The sequence below is a fragment of the Scylla paramamosain genome, chromosome 5, assembly GCF_035594125.1.
Source record: "Scylla paramamosain isolate STU-SP2022 chromosome 5, ASM3559412v1, whole genome shotgun sequence".
Lineage (NCBI taxonomy): Eukaryota > Metazoa > Arthropoda > Malacostraca > Decapoda > Portunidae > Scylla > Scylla paramamosain.
This window is the reverse complement of record NC_087155.1, coordinates 15844192-15867155: the sequence shown is the minus strand read 5'-3', so window position 1 is coordinate 15867155 and position 22964 is coordinate 15844192. Positions and strand designations below refer to the sequence as shown.

Sequence of the window (22964 nt, the reverse complement as noted above, 5' to 3'; positions counted from 1 at the left end):
CTCTGCCTCCACATTGTGACTTTTCTTTGTGTCTTCAATCAAATTTTCTTTTGTATCTTCAATGAATTTTTCACTTTATTTTATTTGTCTCCTCAATATTTTCTTTTCTTTGTAGGTTCAATATTTTCTTTTCTTTGTGGCTTCAGTATTTTATTTTCTTTGAGTACAATATTTTCTTTTCTTCGTAGCTTCAGTATTTTACTTGCTTTGTGGCTTTAATATTTTCTTTGCTTTGTAGCTTCAGTATTTTATTTTCTTTGTGGCTTCGGTATTTTCTTTTCTTTGTGGCTTCAAGCACAACACTACCCACCTGCGGTAAAGTTTTCCCTTCCCTGCGCAGCTTACAGGAGGCAAATTCCCTGATCGTAGTTGTAATGCATCAGCAACTTCTGTGTCACCATGCGTCCGGGAATCGAGGTGTAGATTACATTATACTTCATCAGGATTGTAATGGCCGGCCTGCCTGGACTGATCACCTTGCATTTACAGCGTTAACTTATTCTAATTTCACCCTGTTCCATATTTACTTGTGGAATTTTTCGGTGGATTTATTTCGAACGGGAAGTGTTTCATTGTGGATTTTATACTCGTATGTCGGAACATCAAAACCTTGTTAAGAAAAGGAAGGAAGGAAGGATGAGGATGAGTGAAAGAAAGTGAGGCGGTGTATGAGGGAAAGGGAGGAGGAGAAGGAAGAGAGGGACGGAAGGATGGGTGGAAGTTTGAGAAAGTAAGGATGTGTGTGAGGAAAAGGTCGGGAGAGGAGGGAGAGAAGGAGGGAAGAATGGATAGGAGTGGCAAATAAGTGAGGAAATTTGAAGAAAAACTATGATGGCGAGGAAAGAGGAGGATCTATAATGGATTAGTGAGAGAAGAGGAATATGAGGCGGAGTGAGGGGGAAAGAAAAAAGAAAGAGAGGTAAGAGAAAGAAGGAAAGAAAGAACTAAATTGGAGAGAGAAGAAGGAGGGGAAATGAGTTAAGAGTTCAGTGAGAGGAGAGAAACATAAGCTGAAGTAGAAGGAGGGTAAGGAAAGATGAGGAAGGGATGAACAGAGCTGGTGAAAGGAGCGGAAGGAGTAGGAGTAGGAGGAAGAGGAAGAGTTAGGTGAATATAATAGAGGGGAGACTATAGTGAGGGAAGAGGGAAGGGAGAGGAATAGAATAGGATGCCAGAAAAGAGTAGGGTACATTGACGTAAAGGAAGAGGAGGAGGAGGAGGGGAAAGAGGGGAAAGAGGCATTGCATTCACGGTTGAGAGGTTCCTTCCTTGTCTCCCTCACTCTGAATGCACTGCCTCAGGACAAGTGAAGAAGACGCAGTGTTAGCAACCGCTCCCCTTCTCCATTCACCTCGATGCCAAGTCGGGTCAGCGCTGCTTGTTAGAGGCGCCGCAGAAACCCCGCTGACTTCCGCTCTTTTTTTTTTGACACAAGGCCAAGTATGGGAGACTCGCAGCGGTGACCTGATGAAAACTTGATGTGGGCGAAACTCAAACGAAAGGAAATGTGGGGAAATTGAATTGCTGAGAACAGTAAAAAGTGGATAACGTTGGTGGAGGATGTGGAATATTTTAGGGAGGGATGTTGTTACTGCCAGGAAATGCACGGACGGATTTTTTTTTTCCCCTTTTTTTCTTTGTTTGGAGTAGTTGATGAGACAGTTAACAGATTAGTAATGGCTTATTTTCATCATCCTTAGGCCTAATCGTCATCTTTTTTTTCGAGTTCTTGTTATTTTTGTTCTTGTTCTTGTTCTTCTTGTTCTTCTTTCCCTAGCCTCTATGTTCCATCTACAAGACAGACAAACATCTCTCCAGCCTCCCCTCACCTCTGTTAACTTATCTGTATCAACTACACGTCCATCTTCTATACAAGAACTTCCCAACAAAACTTCTCATCTCTTCATATAAGGAGCTTCTTTTGTCCTCTGCAGGTCGTCGTTCTGTCCCTTCTGCTGTTCGTGTCACCAGTTAATCACGCCGTCTGTTCATGTTCAGTATTTTCTTCTAATTGCAAGTCGATGTCTTCAACTTTGCTCAGTCCCACAACAGTTCGCTAACTCGCTTAACACGTCGCCTGGAGGTTTCCCCGAGAAATTCCAGTGTTTACATGTAAGGGAAGTGACAGAGACAAGTTAGTTACCTTAGTTGACTTCCCTCTGTTGCCACCTTCCCTCATTCCTTCCCTCTCCTGCCCCCTTTCCTCCACCTTCTGCTTTCCACAGTCTACTTTCCACCGTTCCTTGTTTTCTTTCATTACGTCTCCTTTTCTGCTGCTTCTTCCCTTGTTGCTTCCTCCCTGACCTGTCTTTATCTTACTGCTCTTATCTATCTAATCTCTTTTCTCTTTCTGCTTTATTTCTGATTCTCTATTACTTTCGATTCTTCCGCAGCTCGTCTTCCAGTCAGATCTTCCAGTCATCATCATCATCATCACCCACCACCATCATCATCATCATCATCATCATCATCATCATCATCATCATCATCATCATCATCATCATCATCATCACGGGATCTAATTATGTCTATTCCTCGACCTCGGGATGGAATACATAGCAGGACTTAATTAAGCTACAATGCCAGTGTTTATGAATACACCTTTATTAAACCTTACTACTTCAGTGCACTGTCTCGAGAAATTCAGACCTCAGGAGGTAAATTGTCCTGGAGGAAGGCCAGAGCGAGGAATGTTTTTGTGGAGCCGAAGCGCAATTTTGCCCACGTTCGCTGTCGAGGTGCAAATTGCCTTCCACTTTGTTGGGAAGTTAGAGAAAAGAGAGATAATGCCCCTGTGTGTGTGTGTGTGTGTGTGTGTGTGTGTGTGTGTGTGTGTGTGTAACAATAGAACTCTCGCCACATGGTCCAGCGTAAGCAGAAAGAAGACTGTCTTTTCTTAAAGCTACCCTACCAAGGCGCCCGTCCCTCCTGCCCTCCCTCCTTACTTTCCCTCCTGTAGTCCCTCTGCTCTTCCCCCCTGGCCGCCTCTTCCTTCTCTACCTGCCTCCTGAGTCTCCTCCCGCCTTCTTCCTCTTCCTCTTCCTACCTGCCTCTCCCTACGGCCTTCTCTCCCTTCTCATCTCACCTTTTCCTCCAGCCTTCCCAGTTTCTTCTTTCGATCCGCCGTCTTCATACCTGCCTCCCACCCTCTCCTGCGTGTCTCTCGCCACTCCACCTTCCTGGCTACCTCCGACATTCTCCCAGACTTACAAATGTCCTCACTGACCCTCGCCATAAAAGTCTTTTGAGATCTTCCGAAACTTGCTCAACTTTGCTACTTTTATTTTCATATTCTTTGAGTGAATCTGGATCTCGTAAATTACCTTGAAAGACGTGCAGGTTTTCGGTGATAATGATTAGTTTTATCGGTGGTTTTTGTTTAAAAGTTCGTTCTCTTTTATGTTTAATCTCACGGCGAAATTTTCTGAGATTCATTCAGGCTTCATTTCAACTAACGTTTGGTTTAATGATGGTGTGAGGGTTTTGCTCTGTAGGTGTTCACAGCTACGGGTACCACATTGTTCCATCCACACCATAGTCTTGTGGAAGACGGAGGACGTTTTCAATTTCCTGTACTTAAGGAAAAAGAAAAATAAATTCTTCTCTCACGCGACCTTGTTAGCAGAATCGTTGAGTCAGCAGCATTCGACAGCCTTATCACATGAACGAAAATTTTTGTCAGCATTAAAGATTGAGGGAGACTTGTATGTAGGTCGCAGTTCGCTGAGACGCGTGGCACACACAGGCTGCTGAAGTGACTTCAAAGAAAGATGTCCTGCAAACAAGATATCCACCTTGAGCCAGACCGTTTCATAACTCTAATACGGCGCCGTCCAAATAAACTCTACAGCATTTCAACACCTTTTTTACAACCAACATTACGAGAGGCCAGAAGGATCTCTCACCTACACAAATGTTACGAAATTCAGGTAACTCATAGAATATCATGTCATTTTCTCGCTGAGTGCAGGTTTACCATGAAGGCAGAACAAAAACTATGTACATTAGGAAGCATGTATGAGTCTGTTATATATGAGCAATACTACCCTTACACTAAATATTAACAATATCAATAACATTTTAAAATTTATGAATCCAGATTCTATCAGGATTTCTTATTGTAAATGCCATCAATATTTCCCTAAAACGATCACCAGTGTTGTCGGTATTTTGACAGGGGATGATACTGAAATCCCTGATAACACGATCAATGTGAATTATGTTGCTCTGTAATATTCGTGACATGTCATGGCTTGCATTACGTGATAGTGCTGCTGCCATCTGCCTACATGCTACTCCTACTAATTGTTGCTCTCTCTCTCTCTCTCTCTCTCTCTCTCTCTCTCTCTCTCTCTCTCTCTCTCTCTCTCTCTCTCTCTCTCTCTCTCTCTCTCTCTCTCTCTCTCTCTCTCTCTCTCTCTCTCTCTCGACTGCATTAATTTGATCCAGACTTTATTGATGTTCCTCCTTCGTGGAGTGGAATGATCTGACAAACACAGCCCCGTGCTTCATTACCTGTCTCGCTGCGCGGCCTTGACGGGGGTAGGTGATATAATTAGTGGCTCTCATAATGTGTGCATGCATCACTCTTCTCTATTTTTTTTTTCTTTAGCCAGTGTTTACATTAGTTTTTCTGTTGATATTTTCTGGAATGTAATACTATGCACTGCTGCTACTACACTTACACTACTACAAATAACACGGCCATTACCACCACCACCACCATCATCACTACCACCACCACTAGTACCTGTTGCTTTAGTTATTCACGCCTAACTAACCCTTCTTTCCACGCACCGCTGGAGGCCGTAACGCATGCATAGGTGGGAGTATTAGTTCAGTTAGTTCAGCTCACGTGTGTGTGTGTGTTTTAATGGCAGCAACGGAGTGTGGGGAGCTCTTGGAATACTAATAAGGGAAACAGAGAGAGAGAGAGAGAGAGAGAGAGAGAGAGAGAGAGAGAGAGAGAGAGAGAGAGAGAGAGAGAGAGAGAGAGAGAGAGAGAGAGAGAGAGAGAGAGAGAGAGAGAGAGAGAGAGAGAGAGAGAGAGAGAGAAGGAAAACATTTGCATATAAAAAATGCTTCTTTCATTTTTGGAACGCTACTTATGCAAGAAATGTAAAAAATGGTATGATTAATCAGATTTAGGCGCTAATGTTATTAATTTTGTATTCTACTGTGTTAAGTGTACCACTGTTTGGTTCCGTTGCTCTTCATCCCATTCCATTTCTTCTTATCCCCACGGAAGAATGGGAAACGAACGTCCAGATCTACAATATTCAGGTTAGGTCTGTCTTGCTCCGTTCCATCTCATTCTGTTCCTTTCCATACCCTCCCTGTGTAAGAATGAAGCACTGTTTCGTTCCGTATTGTTCCTCATGTAGTGACAAATAATGATAGTAAATACTCTATTGCCATGTAACAATATACGTGCATGAAATTTATATCGTGAGTTCTCAAAAGAAAAAAAAACATCAATAAAAAGTCATATACATCTTACACAGTTAACATGTATAAAAAAAAAATTGAGAAACGCTAAAAACAAACATTAAAGGCTAAAATTTCGAGTTATCTGAGAATGTGATACTTCTCTTTTCCAATCTGTTCCCCATGTAAGAATGCAACACTGTTTCTTTCCCACTTCGTTCCATTCCATCCCATGTTATCCCAGCGGAAGAATGAAACATAACTTACCTGTCTGGATCCTCGGGACTCAAAGGTGCCATCGCTCGAGTCCATTTGCACGTAGATGACCCGCTAATGGAGTACGCTGGAGGTGCATTACAGCAGTACTTGAACCAACACGCATAATGCCAAGTGACGATGCAGGAATTGTGCTGTAAGAAACGAGTATATGAACTCTCTCTCTCTCTCTCTCTCTCTCTCTCTCTCTCTCTCTCTCTCTCTCTCTCTCTCTCTCTCTCTCTCTCTCTCTCTCTCTCTCTCTCTCTCTCTCGTGTTCGATAGTTATAACCTAAACGTACGAACATTCGGCTCCGTGTTTTGAAACGCTTTGACATTTTCATTAAGACTGTTTTTAAAGGACCGGAAACTTTCTTCTCTTTCTGTAGTTTTCATTTTTTTCTTTATACTGTTGATTTCATCCTTTTTTTAAACTTTACTCCAACTTCTTCAATAAAATATTAAAATGATGCGAAAGGTCAAGCGTACAGTAATGGTGAAAGTGGTACTGTGTGTAGTGATTATGATAGTGAAAGCTAAGGCATCTGATGGTCGTAGTAGTGAGAAATGCAACATGTAGTAACTTGTATTAATAGTGATAGTGAAAGGTACAGGATGCAGTAAAATTAATAGTGAAGGATCCACAGTAGTAGTGATAGTGGGAGATACGGTGTGCAGTGGTGATGATAGAGAGAAACTGTTAACATGCAGTAGTAACAACAGGGAGAAGTCCAGTATGTACTCAACTCCCCTCCCTTGCGACAGTCACAATACTTGTAACAAATATGCAGTACATCCCACTTTGCATAATTGAGTGTGCTCTGAGGAAATCACATTTATGAAGGTTGAATTACTACATGCGAGCTGGTGAAGGAGGGACCCCTCCAGGATTGCCAACATTTGCATTTCGTTTTCTTTTATTGACAGCATTATTTTCTTTCGCAAACTTGTATTTTTACAGTTGAAATTTAACCTCCAAGGTTATCTGAGGCTGCTGAAGGCCATGTTGAGGTCACTATTAAGTTAAGCTCACACCACCACCAGCACCACCATTTGTTCAAATGGGCAAACTGACTCTCTACAGTCTTGTATCACGTAGGTAAAGTAGTGGCTTCCAGAATGTTTCTGGGCATTTAGAAGTTAAGCCTGCGAACTCATTGCACGATTCCAAAACATACCAGTTTGTTCTCAATTGTTCATGCATTTAAGCATGTTCAATCTTGCAGGAAGCATTGTCAAGCTTGGCCAAACAGTACCTACTGCAAGTGTGATCTTCCAAACATCTTGCACCACACTGCACCATGGTGCATAATATTAGCATCACATATTTTTACAAAATAGAAAACATGAAACTCCACAGAACTGCATTAAACGAATAACTATAATTGAATAAATTCTATACAGAAATTTACATTTGATAATGTGATATTTGATAATGTAATAAGAAAACGTAATACATGATGTGTTATCGCCTCGCATGTGTTGTGTTTCCTAGTCTAGCTCGCCGCTTGTGTTGCATTTCCTAGTCTCGCTCGCCGCCTGTGATGTACTTTGTTGCCTCGCTCGTCGCTTGAGTTGTGTTTTGTCGCCCCGCTCGTCGCTTGTATTGTGTTTTGTCGCCTCGCTCGTCGCTTGTGTTGTATTTTGTCGCCTTGCTCGTCGCTTGTATTGTGTTTTGTCGCCTCGCTCGTCGCTTGTGTTGTATTTTGTCGCCTTGCTCGTCGCTTGTATTGTGTTTTGTCGCCTCGCTCGTCGCTTGAGTTGTGTTTTGTCGCTTCGCTCGTCGCTTGTGTTGTGTTTTGTCGCCTCGCTCGTCGCTTGTGTTGTATTTTGTCGCTTCGCTCGTCGCTTGAGTTGTGTTTTGTCGCCTCGCTCGTCGCTTGTGTAGTATTTTGTCGCCTCGCTCGTCGCTTGTGTTGTATTTTGTCGCTTCGCTCGTCGCTTGTGTTGTGTTTTGTCGCCTCGCTCGTCGCTTGAGTTGTGTTTTGTCGCCTCGCTCGTCGCTTGTGTTGTATTTTGTCGCCTCGCTCGTCTCTGGTGTTGCTTTTAATCACCTCACTCGTCGCTGGACTCTAAAGAATGTAATGTAGGCACTGTGTGTAAAAGTCTCTTTGCTTGGCACTGGAGTCTGCTGGGCACTGAGTAACAGTCGCCTGGCTCACTACTGCATCATCAGGCTCACTGGTCGCCGGCCTGGCGCTGGTGCCACCTCACGAGCAGCTCCTTCACACATGCATAGCAGGCCACAACATTGGACATTGGCCCTTTGATGTGGATTCTCTTCTTGGGCGTGGCCACGAAGATGGACACGCCGTAATGGCCCCGGAGGTAGTGGAGGAAGAACTCCTCCTGCCCCATTAGATGTTCCAGGAACCCGGCGGGGAGGTACAGGCTCCGCCGCACCTCGTCCTCCTGCCCTGCGGCGCGAGGCTCCGTCACCACGGGCTTCTCCTCCTGCACTGGAGGCCCGTCGTTCATTACGGTGACGATTTCCTTCTCCTTGGGTGGAGGAAGGGCCTCGTCCGCCTTCTTGTCTCCTGCGGCCTGCTTTGGCCGCTTCTTGGCCTCAGCAAACCGCCGGGCCTGCTGTCGGCCCCACAGGGCAAACTCGGCCCGGGTGCGGGCCACCCGCACCTCACTCTCACTGAGCTTCTTGTTGCCGTACACGAACTTCTCTCCGTAAACTGGCATTGCTAAGTTTTCAGTTTGCTTTGGAAAATGTTAATCTGATTTTGTTCTCGGATTTGGTGTGCGAGTGATTTCTGCAAAACTCAGATGACGCTTTTGGGAGAGGAAGACACAGGGCTGGGAGCTGCGGGAAGGGACCAGTATGCCCCTCCATTATCATTCTCTGTACTTTAGGATGTACATTAAGATTATAGGGTTTTTAGATTTGAATGGGAAATGTTTACCTGATCTAGTGTACTATATCAATTACTGTGTAACAAATTTACATATAATATTTGACTGGAGTGTTATGAATTCCTACAATACGTTAGAATCAACCAGATAGGACGCGAGACGTACCAAAATAATACAAGGACCAAATTTTCTCGACTAAAATAATATTAGTCAAAAGCATACGTATGTAACATGAATCCACTTACTGTATTGGTTAAGAAGGTTATGATTTCAGACAATGGACTGTGTAATCCATCCATCAATCCATCCTTCCATTCAGTCAGCCAGCCAGCCAGCCAGACAGCCAAGAAATTACGCGTTGATCCTTGATAAAAGTAGAATTAAAAAAGAGGTGGAAAAGAAATGAATCTCAAGTAGATTAGGAATTGAATGGAATAGACTCGGTAATTAGGCTGTTAATACCAAGTCATTAGGGGGCTTTGAAAGAAGATTAGACAAATTTATCGCCAGGATGACATTTGGAGATAATTTAGTTATGTTTTATACCGTAAATGCCCTGTGTAGGCCTAATGGCGTCTTGCACTTTTCATTATTATTTCTTTTTTTATTCTCATCCATCCATCAGTCAATCAGTCAATCAATTAATGCGTATCTACCAAAATAATAATAACATCGATATTGCCATCCACCAAGGCAATATAATAACACGAACCGCATTTTTCGCAACCAGATTAGACCACTTCTTTCCAACACGGGACTCCTGGTAACAAGATACAGAATATAGATGCACACACTATCTGCAGGAGGATTCTCAAGGCCGCGCGCTGGAGGAGACGGAAGACAGGCAGTGAAAGAAAGAAGGATGTGTAGAGGGAAAGAAGGACGACGCGTAGAAGGAGGGAAGAAGGGGAGTAAGGAAGCTGGAGGAAGGAAGAGGAGGAAGGACGAGTGAAGGAAGAGAAAAAAGCAGGGAGTGGAGAGAGGAAAGGAAGGACAAGTGGAGGGAGGGAGGGAAGGAAGGACAAGTGGAGGGAGGGAGGAAAGGAAGGACGAGTGGAGGGAGGGAAGGTGGGCAAGGACTGGAAGGAGGGAAGGAGGGAAGACAGTGAGGGTTGATGGGTGGACGGGGAGAAAGAGGCTTCGGGTGTCTTCTTGGCTCAGTGGTTTGGAAAATGCAGACGTATGAGTACCTTGAGAAGTAGTAGTAGTAGTAGTAGTAGTAGTAGTAGTAGTAGTAGTAGCGGTGCTGGTGGTGGTGGTGGTAGCAGTAGTAAGTGGTGGTGGTATTATTATTATTATTATTATTATTATTAGTAGTAGTAGTAGTAGTAGTAGTAGTAGTAGTAGTAGTAGTAATAGTAGTAGTGGAAGGAGGAGTAATAGCGATAAAAGTAGGAATGATTATAATAATTGATCAGTCCGTATATGAGATTTAGATCCCTCTTAAAGGCGGGCAGCCAAAACAAGGCAGCACACCTTGAGAGAGTATGCGATAAACCTACAAGACACAAGAACAGAATAGGAAAGACGAGAAAAGGAAGAAGTACGACAAGAATTGATAGTAGAGGCACAATCACAAACATAAAAGCAATTACCAAGACTACCAGCCATCGTAAACTAAAGGATATGAGACAAAATAGGATTCATGAGGAGAGCAACAAGAACTAGGCGGTAAAATTCAAAAGATATAAACATGTTTCTTTTTTTAACCAATTAGCCAATACAATAATTAATAATGTCACGGAATTATGGAGCAATTTAAGCACAACAAATATAAATACAAAGGAGGGGGATATCTAGTTCTTGTTTTCCATCAGTCTATCTCCTTAATAATGTCACGGAATTATGGAGTAATTTAAGCACAACAAATATAAATACAAAGGAGAGGAATATCTAGTTCCAGTTTTCCATCAGTTTATCTCCTTTTATGATACACAAAGAACGTAAAATAAAATTATAAGAACATAAGACTATAAGAAAGTAAGGGAAGCTGCAAGAAGTCATTAGGAAGACACGTGACAGTCCCTGTAATGCATTATATAGCACAATATAATGGGGAGAGAGAGAGAGAGAGAGAGAGAGAGAGAGAGAGAGAGAGAGAGAGAGAGAGAGAGAGAGAGAGAGAGAGAGAGAGAGTGAGTGAGTGAGATAAGTAAATAGGTAAGTCATAGATAAGTAAATAGATAAGTAGACTAATAAGTAGAGAGACAGATTTGCTATGGAAATGTATAAACAGAGATAAATATACTTGGTCAGAGAGAGAGAGAGAGAGAGAGAGAGAGAGAGAGAGAGAGAGAGAGAGAGAGAGAGAGAGAGAGAGAGAGAGAGAGACAGACAGACAGACAGACAGACAAACAGACAAACAGAGACAGAAATAGAGAAATATATACACAATAGAAAGAAACATTTTTCCTTATTTCATATTTTTGAGAGCAGGAATTAAACAGACTTTTCCCCTCCAATCATTTTTTACACTTAGCTGACCTCCTTCACACACAGTTACAGTAAAATAATAAATAAAATAAAAGAAATAAACGTACCCAAACAGACGATCAGACAGGCAGACTTTCAAACGTGCACAGACGCAACCTATAACACTCGCGCTCCAATCAGACAGTCAATACCACGACAGTCAAGAGGAGAGGCAGGTAGGTAAAAATAAACCACAAGATATTGATCGAAAGTGAAACCCGCGAGGAGGAGGAGGAGGAGAAGGTGGAGGAGAAGGTGGAGGAGAAGGTGGAGAAGGTGCTGGAGGAAGAGGAGGGGGTCTCTGTCACTCTGTTCTCTCCTCCCCCTGGTCAGACTGTCCGTATTAAATATGTAGAAGACTCGCCACAGCTAAGCCGCTACAGATGACGCTAAGAGGCTCGCCTGTGCCCTTTGTTGTGCCTCAGTAGTAGTAGTAGTAGTAGTAGTAGTAGTAGTAGTAGTAGTAGTAGTGGTAGTGGTAGTGGTAGAAATAGTAGTTGCAGTCATTTCAGCAGTTTCCTTTTTCCCCTCCACATTCATAATACTTTACTTTCATGGCTCACCCTGATTCGATAATTATCCTCACCAATCACGGCTCCTCTCTTATTCCATGACTTTATGATCAGTGCCTTGCGTGTCTCCATGTATGTCTTTATCTTTCTATACGCAAGACTTGTCTGCTTATAATGATAATAATGATAATAATAATAATAATAATGATAATAATAATAATAATAATAATAATAATAATAATAATAATAATAATAATAATAAACGGTTTATTATCAAGGCAGTTTTGAAAATGTACAGAGGGGATAGGGAAATACTTATCATTAACCCTAAAGCTAAGTCTAATCTAGAAACGAAGTACTATGTATTGGTTATGTGTGTGTTCGCGTGTCAGAGTGTTCACAGTTTGGTATCGAAGAACCAGTAATATTTCTTTGTGTGTAGATGACCCCGTGAACTTTTGAAATAGGAAATTGCAAATAAAATAACAGCATTGTGCAAAGAAAATTTGAGCCTATCATGTAATTTTATAACGTCGAGATGGTAAAGACAGAACGCAAATGAACGTTATGTAAATAGAAAACGACACGAAATTGTCATCATTATTGTGCTATTTTTTTTTTATACAATTCACACGAAAAACTATCCTTTCATATTTTATTTAAAACTGGGGTGTTGTGCGGATGTGCAATATTATTCTTGTTTCACTCTTTCTTTTATCAAGGTGTGTGTGTGTGTGTGTGTGTGTGTGTGTGTGTGTGTGTGTGTGTGCGTATTTGCAGCACGTGCCGGATAGAGAGAGAGAGAGAGAGAGAGAGAGAGAGAGAGAGAGAGAGAGAGAGAGAGAGAGAGAGAGAGAGAGAGAGAGAGAGAGAGAGAGAGAGAGACCTGCCACACTTTGTTCTACTACGCACAACAAACTTGGCCATGAGACGCACTGTTCGTCTTCTCAGAGCCTCGGAAGGTCAAGATGGGAGGAGAGGCGCTCGTTCGACCCCCCGAAACAAAGATATTGATTTCCTCCACGGCAGCGACCTGGGCTAAGCTACTCCGTGACTTACACTGCTCGCACTACCCATGCCTCGCTCCGCCATCTCTGTGCTTGCCTTAAGGTGAAGCACTGGGAACGTGTGATAGTGTAAAGGAATTAATTTATAACCCCAGGAGGGAATATCATCCAAAAATAAGTACTTTTTCTCTGCTTCGTGACTTGTTTACCGCTAGTCCTCCTTATGCCTTGCTCTATCAACTTGCCTTATGTGATGGTGAAGACAATAAAAATATTTGATAATATACCAGGAACTTACTTCATAAGCTCAGAAAGGAATATCAACCAGAAATATAGATTTTTTTTTTTTTGCCCCTGATTGCGTAGACCGAATGCTCCAGTCTTTAGTGTTACCTGATAAGAGGGTTTAACGGGGATATTTGAGCTGGTATCACTGCTAGGAAGAAAGGCATCAGGAGACGAGCATACAGACGAACTGAAGGTGACGCTTGGTGGGGAGAAGCCTTCATTTTTACTATACGATCTATTTTATGAGCAACTTTTCGTAGTTTATGAAAGACACCTCCATAAAAAAAGCTAATAGATCTCGTGGTTTGCTCTTCCTTTGTGTTTATTTGTGCCTTCGCCCGCAGCTCTCATGGACTTCAGCTACTGTTACCTCCATTTCCTGCCTTTTCCACTGTAATTACTGGGTCTTCTTTGTGTATCAGTCTTTATTATCAGTCATTATTCCACTGTCTTTGAAAACCCTTCCTTTCCTCCTCACTCCTGTTACTACTTCACCTTCTCTCACTGTACTAGAATCACCCTCATTCCTATATTATACCTTCACCCGATGCCTTAACTCCTCCTAATCCTTTCCTACCTTGTTTCCTAAGTACTGTTGCCTCTCTTACACCTTCACCAACTGATCGTGCTGCTTTGTCCGATGTCTTAACTGCTGCTGCCACTGTATTTTCAACCCCTCACTTACTGCTAATGGCGCTACTCTCGTTCCTTCAACAGCTGCTACTTCTTCCTTGCTTACGCGTTACCTGGAATCACGTGGCTCTTAATTTTACGCCTGGTGTTCTCGCTTCAATTTGCCGCAAGGGAGTTGGGACACCAGTCTTTAGTAATTACGTAGACGAGTACTAATTTGCAGGCTAATATCTAATTACGGAACGTGCACAGGTAGGAACTTGGGCGCGATGTGCCGCTGACAGGTAGGCGTGTTAATTAAGGCCCAGGACGTGAAACTATAGACTTTCCTGTCATTAAGGAGAATGTAAGCGGCCTCCCTACTCCTCTGCATACGTCACCTCGGGTCAAGACTGTCACGGGAGAGTCAAGGGCGCCGCTGGAGATTGCTAAGTCGGTACTGTGATGTGATAGGGTGAAAGGAGGAAGTGTCACCTGTTTGTTGTGTTAGTAGTAGTAGTAGTAGTAGTAGTAGCAGTAGTGAGATAGTAATGATCGTAATGTGATGACGGTGGTGGTGAAAATAATAATACGAAGAATAGTAAAGACTATTAAAAAAAGGAAATTAGAAGCTATTTCGTAAATGTTTTTATAATTAAATGTTGTCCTTCTTTCTCTCGTTTTTCAGTTGTATTATTCTTATATATACATATATATATATATATATATATATATATATATATATATATATATATATATATATATATATATATATATATATATATATATATATATATATATGAGATGATATGTTGTTTATTGAAATATGAGTACATATCTGCGTGGCTTTCTCTCTCTCTCTCTCTCTCTCTCTCTCTCTCTCTCTCTCTCTCTCTCTCTCTCTCTCTCTCTCTCTCTCTCTCTCTCTCTCTCTCTCTCTCTCCACCAGGAAAATCAATTAAGTCACCAAGTACCAACATAAAATTTTACAACAGTTTTTCGTATCATCGTTACTAGAGACATTGTTAGGGAGGACATTTTAAACACAAACACACACACACACACACACACACACACACACACACACACACACACACAGACCGCAGAGAATAAAAAAGGTAGTTAAGTAAAATCATATATACGATTATACAAAAGAATATGTTAATTGCACTATTATTTTCACGCTGGCGTGGTTACCATCACTCTACTTGTATTGAGCGAGCATTTCCTTCATTAGTGACCATTACCTACTCCTTTGTTACTCGTGTGTAATGACCTGTGATCATCAACCTTTATGACTCCTCGACTCACTTCATTTGTGACGGCTGCTCCTGTTTACTCTATGCCATCTTAGCAAAGGCTTTCCATTGCATTAATCGACTCTTCACTAATACGAGTAATATAAGTAATGCACCTAAATGTCTAGTAAGGTTTATAAGAAAAATTACATGTATGGCGTGTTGTGTTTGAAGGTTTATCGAGGATGAGAGAAGCACTATGTGTGAACAGAATGGAGTCGTGCTGTTTACTGGATAAAGTGCTTACCACGTACAATCCCCAGACATAGATTCCCTCCAGTCTGGTTCGCCCATAACTCGCCCAGAGGACTATGTCAATCATATAACTCAAACAGTCATTGCTAACAAGCCTTTAGGCATTAACAACTTTAATACATGATGGTGAAATAGGTTAGGGGAAAACTATTTTATTTCTAATGGCTAACAATGTATAGTTTCCGTTTAGCCTTCCTTCTTGTACCGATCTACTTTCCTACTCCTAACATACCATCCTGAAGTGAGTATGTGTAATCCAGTCATGGCCAGGCAGCAAGTAACCTGGTGCACTCATTTCCATTGTCTAGCCTTCCTTCTATTAGTGTACCTGGAATGGAACGGACTCAGTAATCAAATTGTTAGTGCTAAGTCATTAGGGAGCTTTAAGAGAAAATTAGACAGATTTATGGATGGAGATGATAGGTGGAAATACGTAGGTATGATTCATACAAGGACTGCCACGTGTAGGCATAATGGCTTCTTGCAGCTTCCCTTATTTCTTATGTTCTTATGTTACCTACTTACCGCCATCATATTACCCCGAAATGGTTACGCCCAGCAGATATATAGCTAGACATTAAGCAACCTGCTGCACTTCTTTCACTGAATATAGCCTTTTCCCTTAATCTTAAGTCAACAGTCTCCTTTTCCTGACAATTGATAAACTCTTAACAGATCCGACAACTTCAGACTTAAAACTCTAAACAGAAACCGAGGAGGACAAATTTCTCTCTGGCTATGAAAAAAACAAAAACAAGGAGGACAAATTTTCCTCTGACTATGACCTAGAATCCAAAATAGAGCAAGAATCCCACCAACTAGACGCCTATTCATTCATCTGTCACCGAGACCTTTAAATAAGGGAACCACCGGAGAGAGCCACTGTGATCACCCGGGAGGCGGCATGATTGTGTTGTGCTGCGCTGTGGGAGAGGAGAGGAAAGCAATAAACCCCTAGCGAGATCAAAGACTAAGCGCTACGTGTGATCACAACGGATAAACGGCGTGAAGCGTATGAGTGCTCCAGTTTTTCCCTCCTATATCTGGTGTCGGGACGGCGTGTGAGGGTGGCAGGTAATCAGCAGGTGACCTTCAACGTGACTTTTGCTCACCTGACGACACGTTTCCCACACACAACATTGACTCGTATTCTGAAACGCTTCGTTCTCTCACCGCGGTTATTTTTAAAAGGTCACATAGATGATTAGCTTGGTTTTCAAGACTAGTTTCTCTTGTTAATAATGTAGAAATCTTGTTAATCTGTCTTTACAACCATGAAAAAAACACCATTAAAAAATCCTTGCCACTTCATCTGGAGCTTTTTGAAAATAGTAAAGATACGGTGCAGGAGTGTCGGAATTTAGTCCACTGGTTTTAAGATCACACACACTCACCCACTCAATCTCCTTGCTTGCCCAACTAACAACCACTCTTTCTCACTTCCTCCGTGCAGAGTGTTTAAGAAGACCGCCCCCAACGGGAAGATCACCCTGTATGTGGAGCAGCGGGAACTGTGCATCGGGGAGAATGGCATCCAGCCCCTGCAAGGCATCCTCTACGTTGACGCCAACTACGTCAAGGACAGGAAGGTCTTCGGGCAGTTTGTTCTTACATTCCGATATGGCCGAGAAGATGAAGAGGTGAGAAGTAGTTAGATAAATAGATAGACAGATAGATAGATAGATAGATAGATAGATAGATAGAGAGAGAGAGAGAGAGAGAGAGAGAGAGAGAGAGAGAGAGAGAGAGAGAGAGAGAGAGAGAGAGAGAGAGAAGGCTTTGATGAGAACCGGAATACACCAGAAACGCCAGACAAATGAAACAAAAATGTCGAGAAACTGCATGTTATAAAAAAAAGCTATTATATACAACGAGAACTAGCTGGCTTCAGAGAGAGAGAGAGAGAGAGAGAGAGAGAGAGAGAGAGAGAGAGAGAGAGAGAGAGAGAGAGAGAGAGAGAGAGAGAGAGAGAGAGAGAGAGAGAATGTGTGTACAGGAAATGAGTGTGTGCAGGCTTGTGGGTTCTTTACTTTTTTATGTGTGTGTTACTCCTTTCTTTTCTCGGTCATCTTCAAGTGGTAGCAAGTTATGCAGGAGTGGAGGGGAGCTAAGGAGCGAGGATGCTTGGGGAGAGGCGGGGAGGCAGGAACGAAGAGAGAGAGAGAGAGGGTAGGAGGGAAAGAAGTGGCTGAGAGGAAAGGGAGAGGAGAGGAAAGTAGGGGAGGGAGAATTGGAGGTGACTGGGAGAAGGGAGAAGAGAGGAAAGGAGGGAAGGAGGTAGGTGTGGGGAAAGGGAGACGAGAGGAAAGGACGTTGAGAGGTGAATAAGTGGAGAGAATTCTAAGTTGAGATGACGAAGAGAAGTGGTATGTTTTTAGTTAACGCCACAAGACGAGAAAAAGTACTCGCAACACGTCGTGCTTTTTCAAAACATGAGTATTAAGAAACTATATTTAAAACTATATTGTAACATTCTCCTATATTAAGCTGGTTTATTTCTTTCTCAATACTACGTGGTGCTCCTGTATCTTCTCTGTGCAGGCTTCCTCTTTCTCTTCCTCTTCATTTTCCTCTTCCACACTTCCCTTTGTTCCATAATCTACTTGAAACTCAAATACCATGAATATTTTTGTCTGCTCGTCTCTCTCTCTCTCTCTCTCTCTCTCTCTCTCTCTCTCTCTCTCTCTCTCTCTCTCTCTCTCTCTCTCTCTCTCTCTCTCTCTCTCTCTCTCTCTCTCTCTCATTGTCATTGTAACTTTTGTACTTCGCATTTTAAATTTGCCCCTCCAAACTTGTGTTCTTAAGTGTCTGAGTGTGTGTGTGTGTGTGTGTGTGTGTGTGTGTGTGTGTGTGTGTGTGTGTGTGTGTGTGTGTGTGTCGTATGAGCCAGTCTCGCACACACACACACACACACACACACACACACACACACACACACACACACACACACACACACACACACACACACACACACACACACACACACACACACACACACACACACACACACACACACACACTATATTGCATTCTGAAGTGGGACTCCTTGATTAACTTAAAACCTATCCAAGGACAATTGCCAAGAGAGAGAGAGAGAGAGAGAGAGAGAGAGAGAGAGAGAGAGAGAGAGAGAGAGAGAGAGAGAGAGGGCGGGGGGAGGGGGGAAGGGAGGGGGCATTAAATTGAAAATATACCTTTTGCAATTCTGCTTATAATCTTTCTTTTATCATTTCTTCTCTTCAAAAGGCAGCAATCAACTAGCATTTTTATTTCTTCTTAACTTTTATTTTATAGTCTTTGTGAAGTCTTATTTAAACACACACACACACACACACACACACACACACACACACACACACACACACACACACACACACACACACACACACACACACACACACACACACGTACGTACTTTTTTTTTCTTGGGGGTTCATTTTCTTTCTCTTCATGACTCTCTCTCTCTCTCTCTCTCTCTCTCTCTCTCTCTCTCTCTCTCTCTCTCTCTCTCTCTCTCTCTCTCTCTCTCTCTCTCTCTCTCTCTCTCTCTCTCTCTCTCTCTCTCTCTCTCTCTATATATATATATATATATATATATATATATATATATATATATATATATATATATATATATATATATATATATATATATATATATATATGTTTCAAGCTCAAAATCCAAACTTTACCGTATTTTTAAGCTTTGGAATGCGTGAGAATATTAATTTGTTTACGTGTCGAATATTCTGCGAGTAATCTGTTTGATGTTCACGTTACTAATGCAAAGGTTAACCGGTATCTTCACTCTTTCATTCCTTTCACTGGTTAACTCTGGAACTCTCTATCTGCTTTCTGTTTTTCACTCCTTCCTACGATTTAAGCTATTTCAAAAGAGGAGCTTAAAGATGCTCTTATCATTAAATTGGTAAACTTTTCTGGATTTTGATCATGCAGTTTACCTGTAAGGAAAGACATATTTAGTGTCTTTTTTTATAATTTTTTTGTATGTCTGCTTGTCTCTCTTTCTTTTTTCTACTTTCCTGTCTGTCCGTCTGTTTTTCTTTCTCTCTGTCTATATGTTTATCTATCTCTGCCTGCCTGCCTGTCTGCCTGCCTGTCTGTCTGTCTGTCTCTGCTTCTCTATCTCTCTCTCTCTCTCTCTCTCTCTCTCTCTCTCTCTCTCTCTCTCTCTCTCTCTCTCTCTCTCTCTCTCTCTCTCTCTCTCTCTCTCTCTCTCACCCATTTCTATTCCCTTTACCATACTCATAGACACGTAAGCAAAAAAAAGTGAGTAACCAACAAGCTCCAAGCCACAGCCTCCGTATCTCTCCCCAGTGACTCCCCGAATACTCAGATTATTGGAGCCTCAGCGTTCAGCATCGTGTGGTATCTTACCTCTGAATGTTTGACAATGTTTAGGTGAAAAGCAGTTTTGTTTCGTTTAGTGTCAAGGGCAAGAGGTAAATTTGCATATAGATTACGACTTTGGGTGTTTTTATGTAACTGTCCTGGCTGGTCTTATATCAACAGAGACAGAAAGACAGGTAGATACACACACACACACACACACACACACACACACACACACACACACGCTATAGTTAACCCAATTAAAAGTATAATAGACAGAATGACGAAGTAAAAAAATAAAAGAATTGTATATATAGTATCACTAACTGTCGGTAAAATCAACCATGATATTAATTAAACGAGAATAGGTAATCAGAACCATCAATAATCATAAATACAAACAGGCAATCAAATATAACCAATAACAGTTTCCAGTGTTATAACATATTGGTGCAGTAAAGAGAAAATGATGGTGGAGGAGAGCGGGGCGGGAGTAAGATATCAATATTAGGAGAATGAAGAAAAGAAAAATATGATAAAAGAAGGAAGGGAGGAGGAGAATAAAAAGGAGACACTGGTGGGATATATAAACAACAAAAGAGAGGCAGAGCATGAGTTATTAGAAAGGGGGAGGAAAAGATGGAGAAGAATGAAAGGATGGAGATGAAAACAGGAAGGGAAAGAAGAACATAAAAGGAGGAAGTATAAGACCATAGGAGCAGTAGAAGAAATATATAGAAGTACGACAAATTAATGAAAAAAAAAAATGAAAGATGAAGACGAAAATGCAACATGGAACCAATTAAAAACGAATGAAAGAAAGAGATATTGAAAAGTAGAAAGGAAACTAACACATCAACACTATTAACGTACCAATCCTTGCCTCTTACTCAAACCTCCATCACTCTGTCATCACCGGTACACTTAAGCAATTACACACCGCGTCACTCATGTTCCCGACACACAGGCAATTATAAATGACGGGGAAAGTGGGTGTCCGGGTGGCCTATTCATCACGCGGACGGCAGGTGAAGTGAGGTGAGCTGAGGTGAGGTGAGGAGAGGCTGTGACTCGATAGGACACGAGGGGGAAGTAGAGAGGAGATGGAAGCAAGAGGAATTGTCAAAATACGAAGGTGCTGAACATAATTGAATACGATTAAGATGAAGTAAGGAAGCGATAGGACATGAGGGAGAAGCAATGAAGGTGAGGCAAGAGAAATGATGTCAAAATACGAAGGAACAGAACAAAACTGATACGATAAGGTGATGTGAGAAGGAAGGGCAGTAAGACAAGACAGGAAAGCAGAAAAGTGAGGCAAGAGAAAATATGTAAGAATATTAAATGACATAAAAAAAAAATCGATACGATACGGTAAAGGTGGAGAAGAGAAATAAGAAAAATGGATATATGTGATAGAATTATGTTAGGTAAACTAAGGGAGTGAAAGACGTGAGTAGAAATTTAGTTAAAATAGGAAAGGATGCGACAAAATGAAATGAAATGTAAAGGTTAGAGAACAAGACATTTAAGATAGAATCAGGCTAGGTAAGCTAAGTTAATGAAAGAGGATAGGAAGAATTTAATTAAGATAGGAGAGAAACGGACAGAACTGGATAGAAGGAGGTGAAGTGAAAAGGAAAAGAGAGAAACAGAGAACAATTGCCGTGAAAATGGGTTAGCAAGATAGTAAAAAGAAGAGGAGATGAGACGAGATAAATTGGCTGAAAAAAACGATAAGAAAGGACAAAATTTATTCGAATAAGAGAAGTAACATGAGAAGCGGACAGGAGGAAAAGAAAATTGGGATGGAATTAGATAAGGTTAGGTGAAGCAGTAAAAGAGGAAATGGGATGAGATTAATTAACTGAAAACAGGATAGGACTAGACATAATTGAATAAGATAAGAAAGGTCAGGGAAGTAGACCCCAGAAGGTAAAAAGAGCACGTATAATAAATTACATAAACTAGACGTGAAGTAGCAAAACAAGGGAAATAAGAAGGAATAAATTGTTTTAAAGTTAAAATAAGCCTGAATGAAATAGAAGTGAGGTGGGAAGGGAAAGATTACAAATAGAGAGAGAGGAGAAAATAAAGGATGAAGTAAAGTTAGGTTAGTTAAAGTAAAAAAGTAAAAGTTGAAATGAGATAAATCGAAAATAAACTTGAACAAGGCAGAATGGAGTACAATAACGGAGGAGAGTTGAAAGGAGACTACCAGGTGACAAAAGAAGAAGAGAGGGGAAGGGAAAGCAAGTAAGATGAAATTAGATCAGGTAAGGTGAGGCAGTAAAAGAGGAGAGAAGATGAGACGAGAGAAATTAACTTAGGGGAAGATAGGACAGGACAAAATTGGAACGGATAAGAGAAGGAGAGGCGCCGTGTGATGAGGTGGAGGTCCCTGCCCGAGTATCTGTTAGTGGTGGTACAGCTTCGTTCCCTTCAGGACCACACAATATTACCTCTCTTTTAAAACAATGAGCAAGGCAAGGTCCCAAGGGCACTATTAGGTTCCCCTACAGACCCATTCAATTGAGTGAGTTAGGTCTCTCTGCTGCGTTGTCTCCCTCAGTTTTTTTTTTTTTTCTTCTAAATTGCAATTCACTTTACTCGTTTTCTTCATCTTCGTATCAATTTGGAGTGTCTCTGCGCCTTGTTTTTCGACCTCGATGCGATCCTCCGCCTTTATTGAGTAATATCTTATTTTATCCTCTTGTTGACAATTAGTGTACAGCTGTTCCTGAGAATACTGGTACTACTGTTGCTGCTGGTACTACTCCTACTGCTATTACTACTACTGCTATTACTACCACCATCACTCTTACTACTACTATTACTACAACTACTCCTACCACCCACCACGACCACTTCCAGCAAGAACAAACGTAGTGTACAGCTGCTACTGAGAATACTGGTACTACTGTGATGCTGCTGCGGTACAATTCCTACTACTATTACTACTACTACTACCACCATCACTCCTTACTACTACTATTACTACAACTACTACTGTTACTACCACCACCACCACTTCTAGCGAGAACAAAACCCTCTCATAATACTGTATAATAACTCCAGGCAAGAATACATGTAAAAAAAATAAATAAATAAATAAAATAAAATGAACACGTACAAGTAAACGCAGGCAAATAGATAAACACGACAACAAAAGACAGCCGCTGCGTATTATGTCTCTTGCTAATTAGAAGGTTGCGTGTTGGTCGAGGTACTAACAAAGGAAGCGGGCATGTATTATTAGATAAGGCATTAGATTAACACTCATCCCGCTCACGCTATCTGACCAATTGCACCTGACTGGGCTTAACTGACTGAATGGACTGAATGACTGACTGACTGAATGACTGACTGATTGACTGACTGCCATGGCTGGCTGACTGACTGACTGACTGACTGATTGAATGGCTGGCTGACTGACTGGCTGACTGATTGAATGGCTGACTGGTTGACTGGCTGACTTATTGACTGACTGACTGATTGATTGAATGACTGACTGACTGACTGACTGACTGACGCACCAACACGTGATAAGAACCTGAGGATGTCTTGTAAAGGGGTAACTTGACTGACTGACTGACTGGCTAACTGACTGAAGGATTCAAGGATAC

The 22964-nt window shown here is 41.7% G+C and overlaps 1 protein-coding gene across 3 annotated transcripts in view; it reads left to right on the top strand.

Moving 5' to 3' along the window:
- LOC135100586 (arrestin homolog) overlaps nt 1-22964 on the top strand; it is a 178385-nt gene that overhangs the window by 94483 nt on the left and 60938 nt on the right. For all 3 annotated transcript variants that reach the window (XM_064003624.1, XM_064003625.1, XM_064003626.1), the window contains exon 3: nt 16442-16628. In XM_064003624.1, the coding sequence (XP_063859694.1) occupies nt 16442-16628 (187 nt within the window). The remainder of the gene's footprint in view (nt 1-16441; nt 16629-22964) is intronic.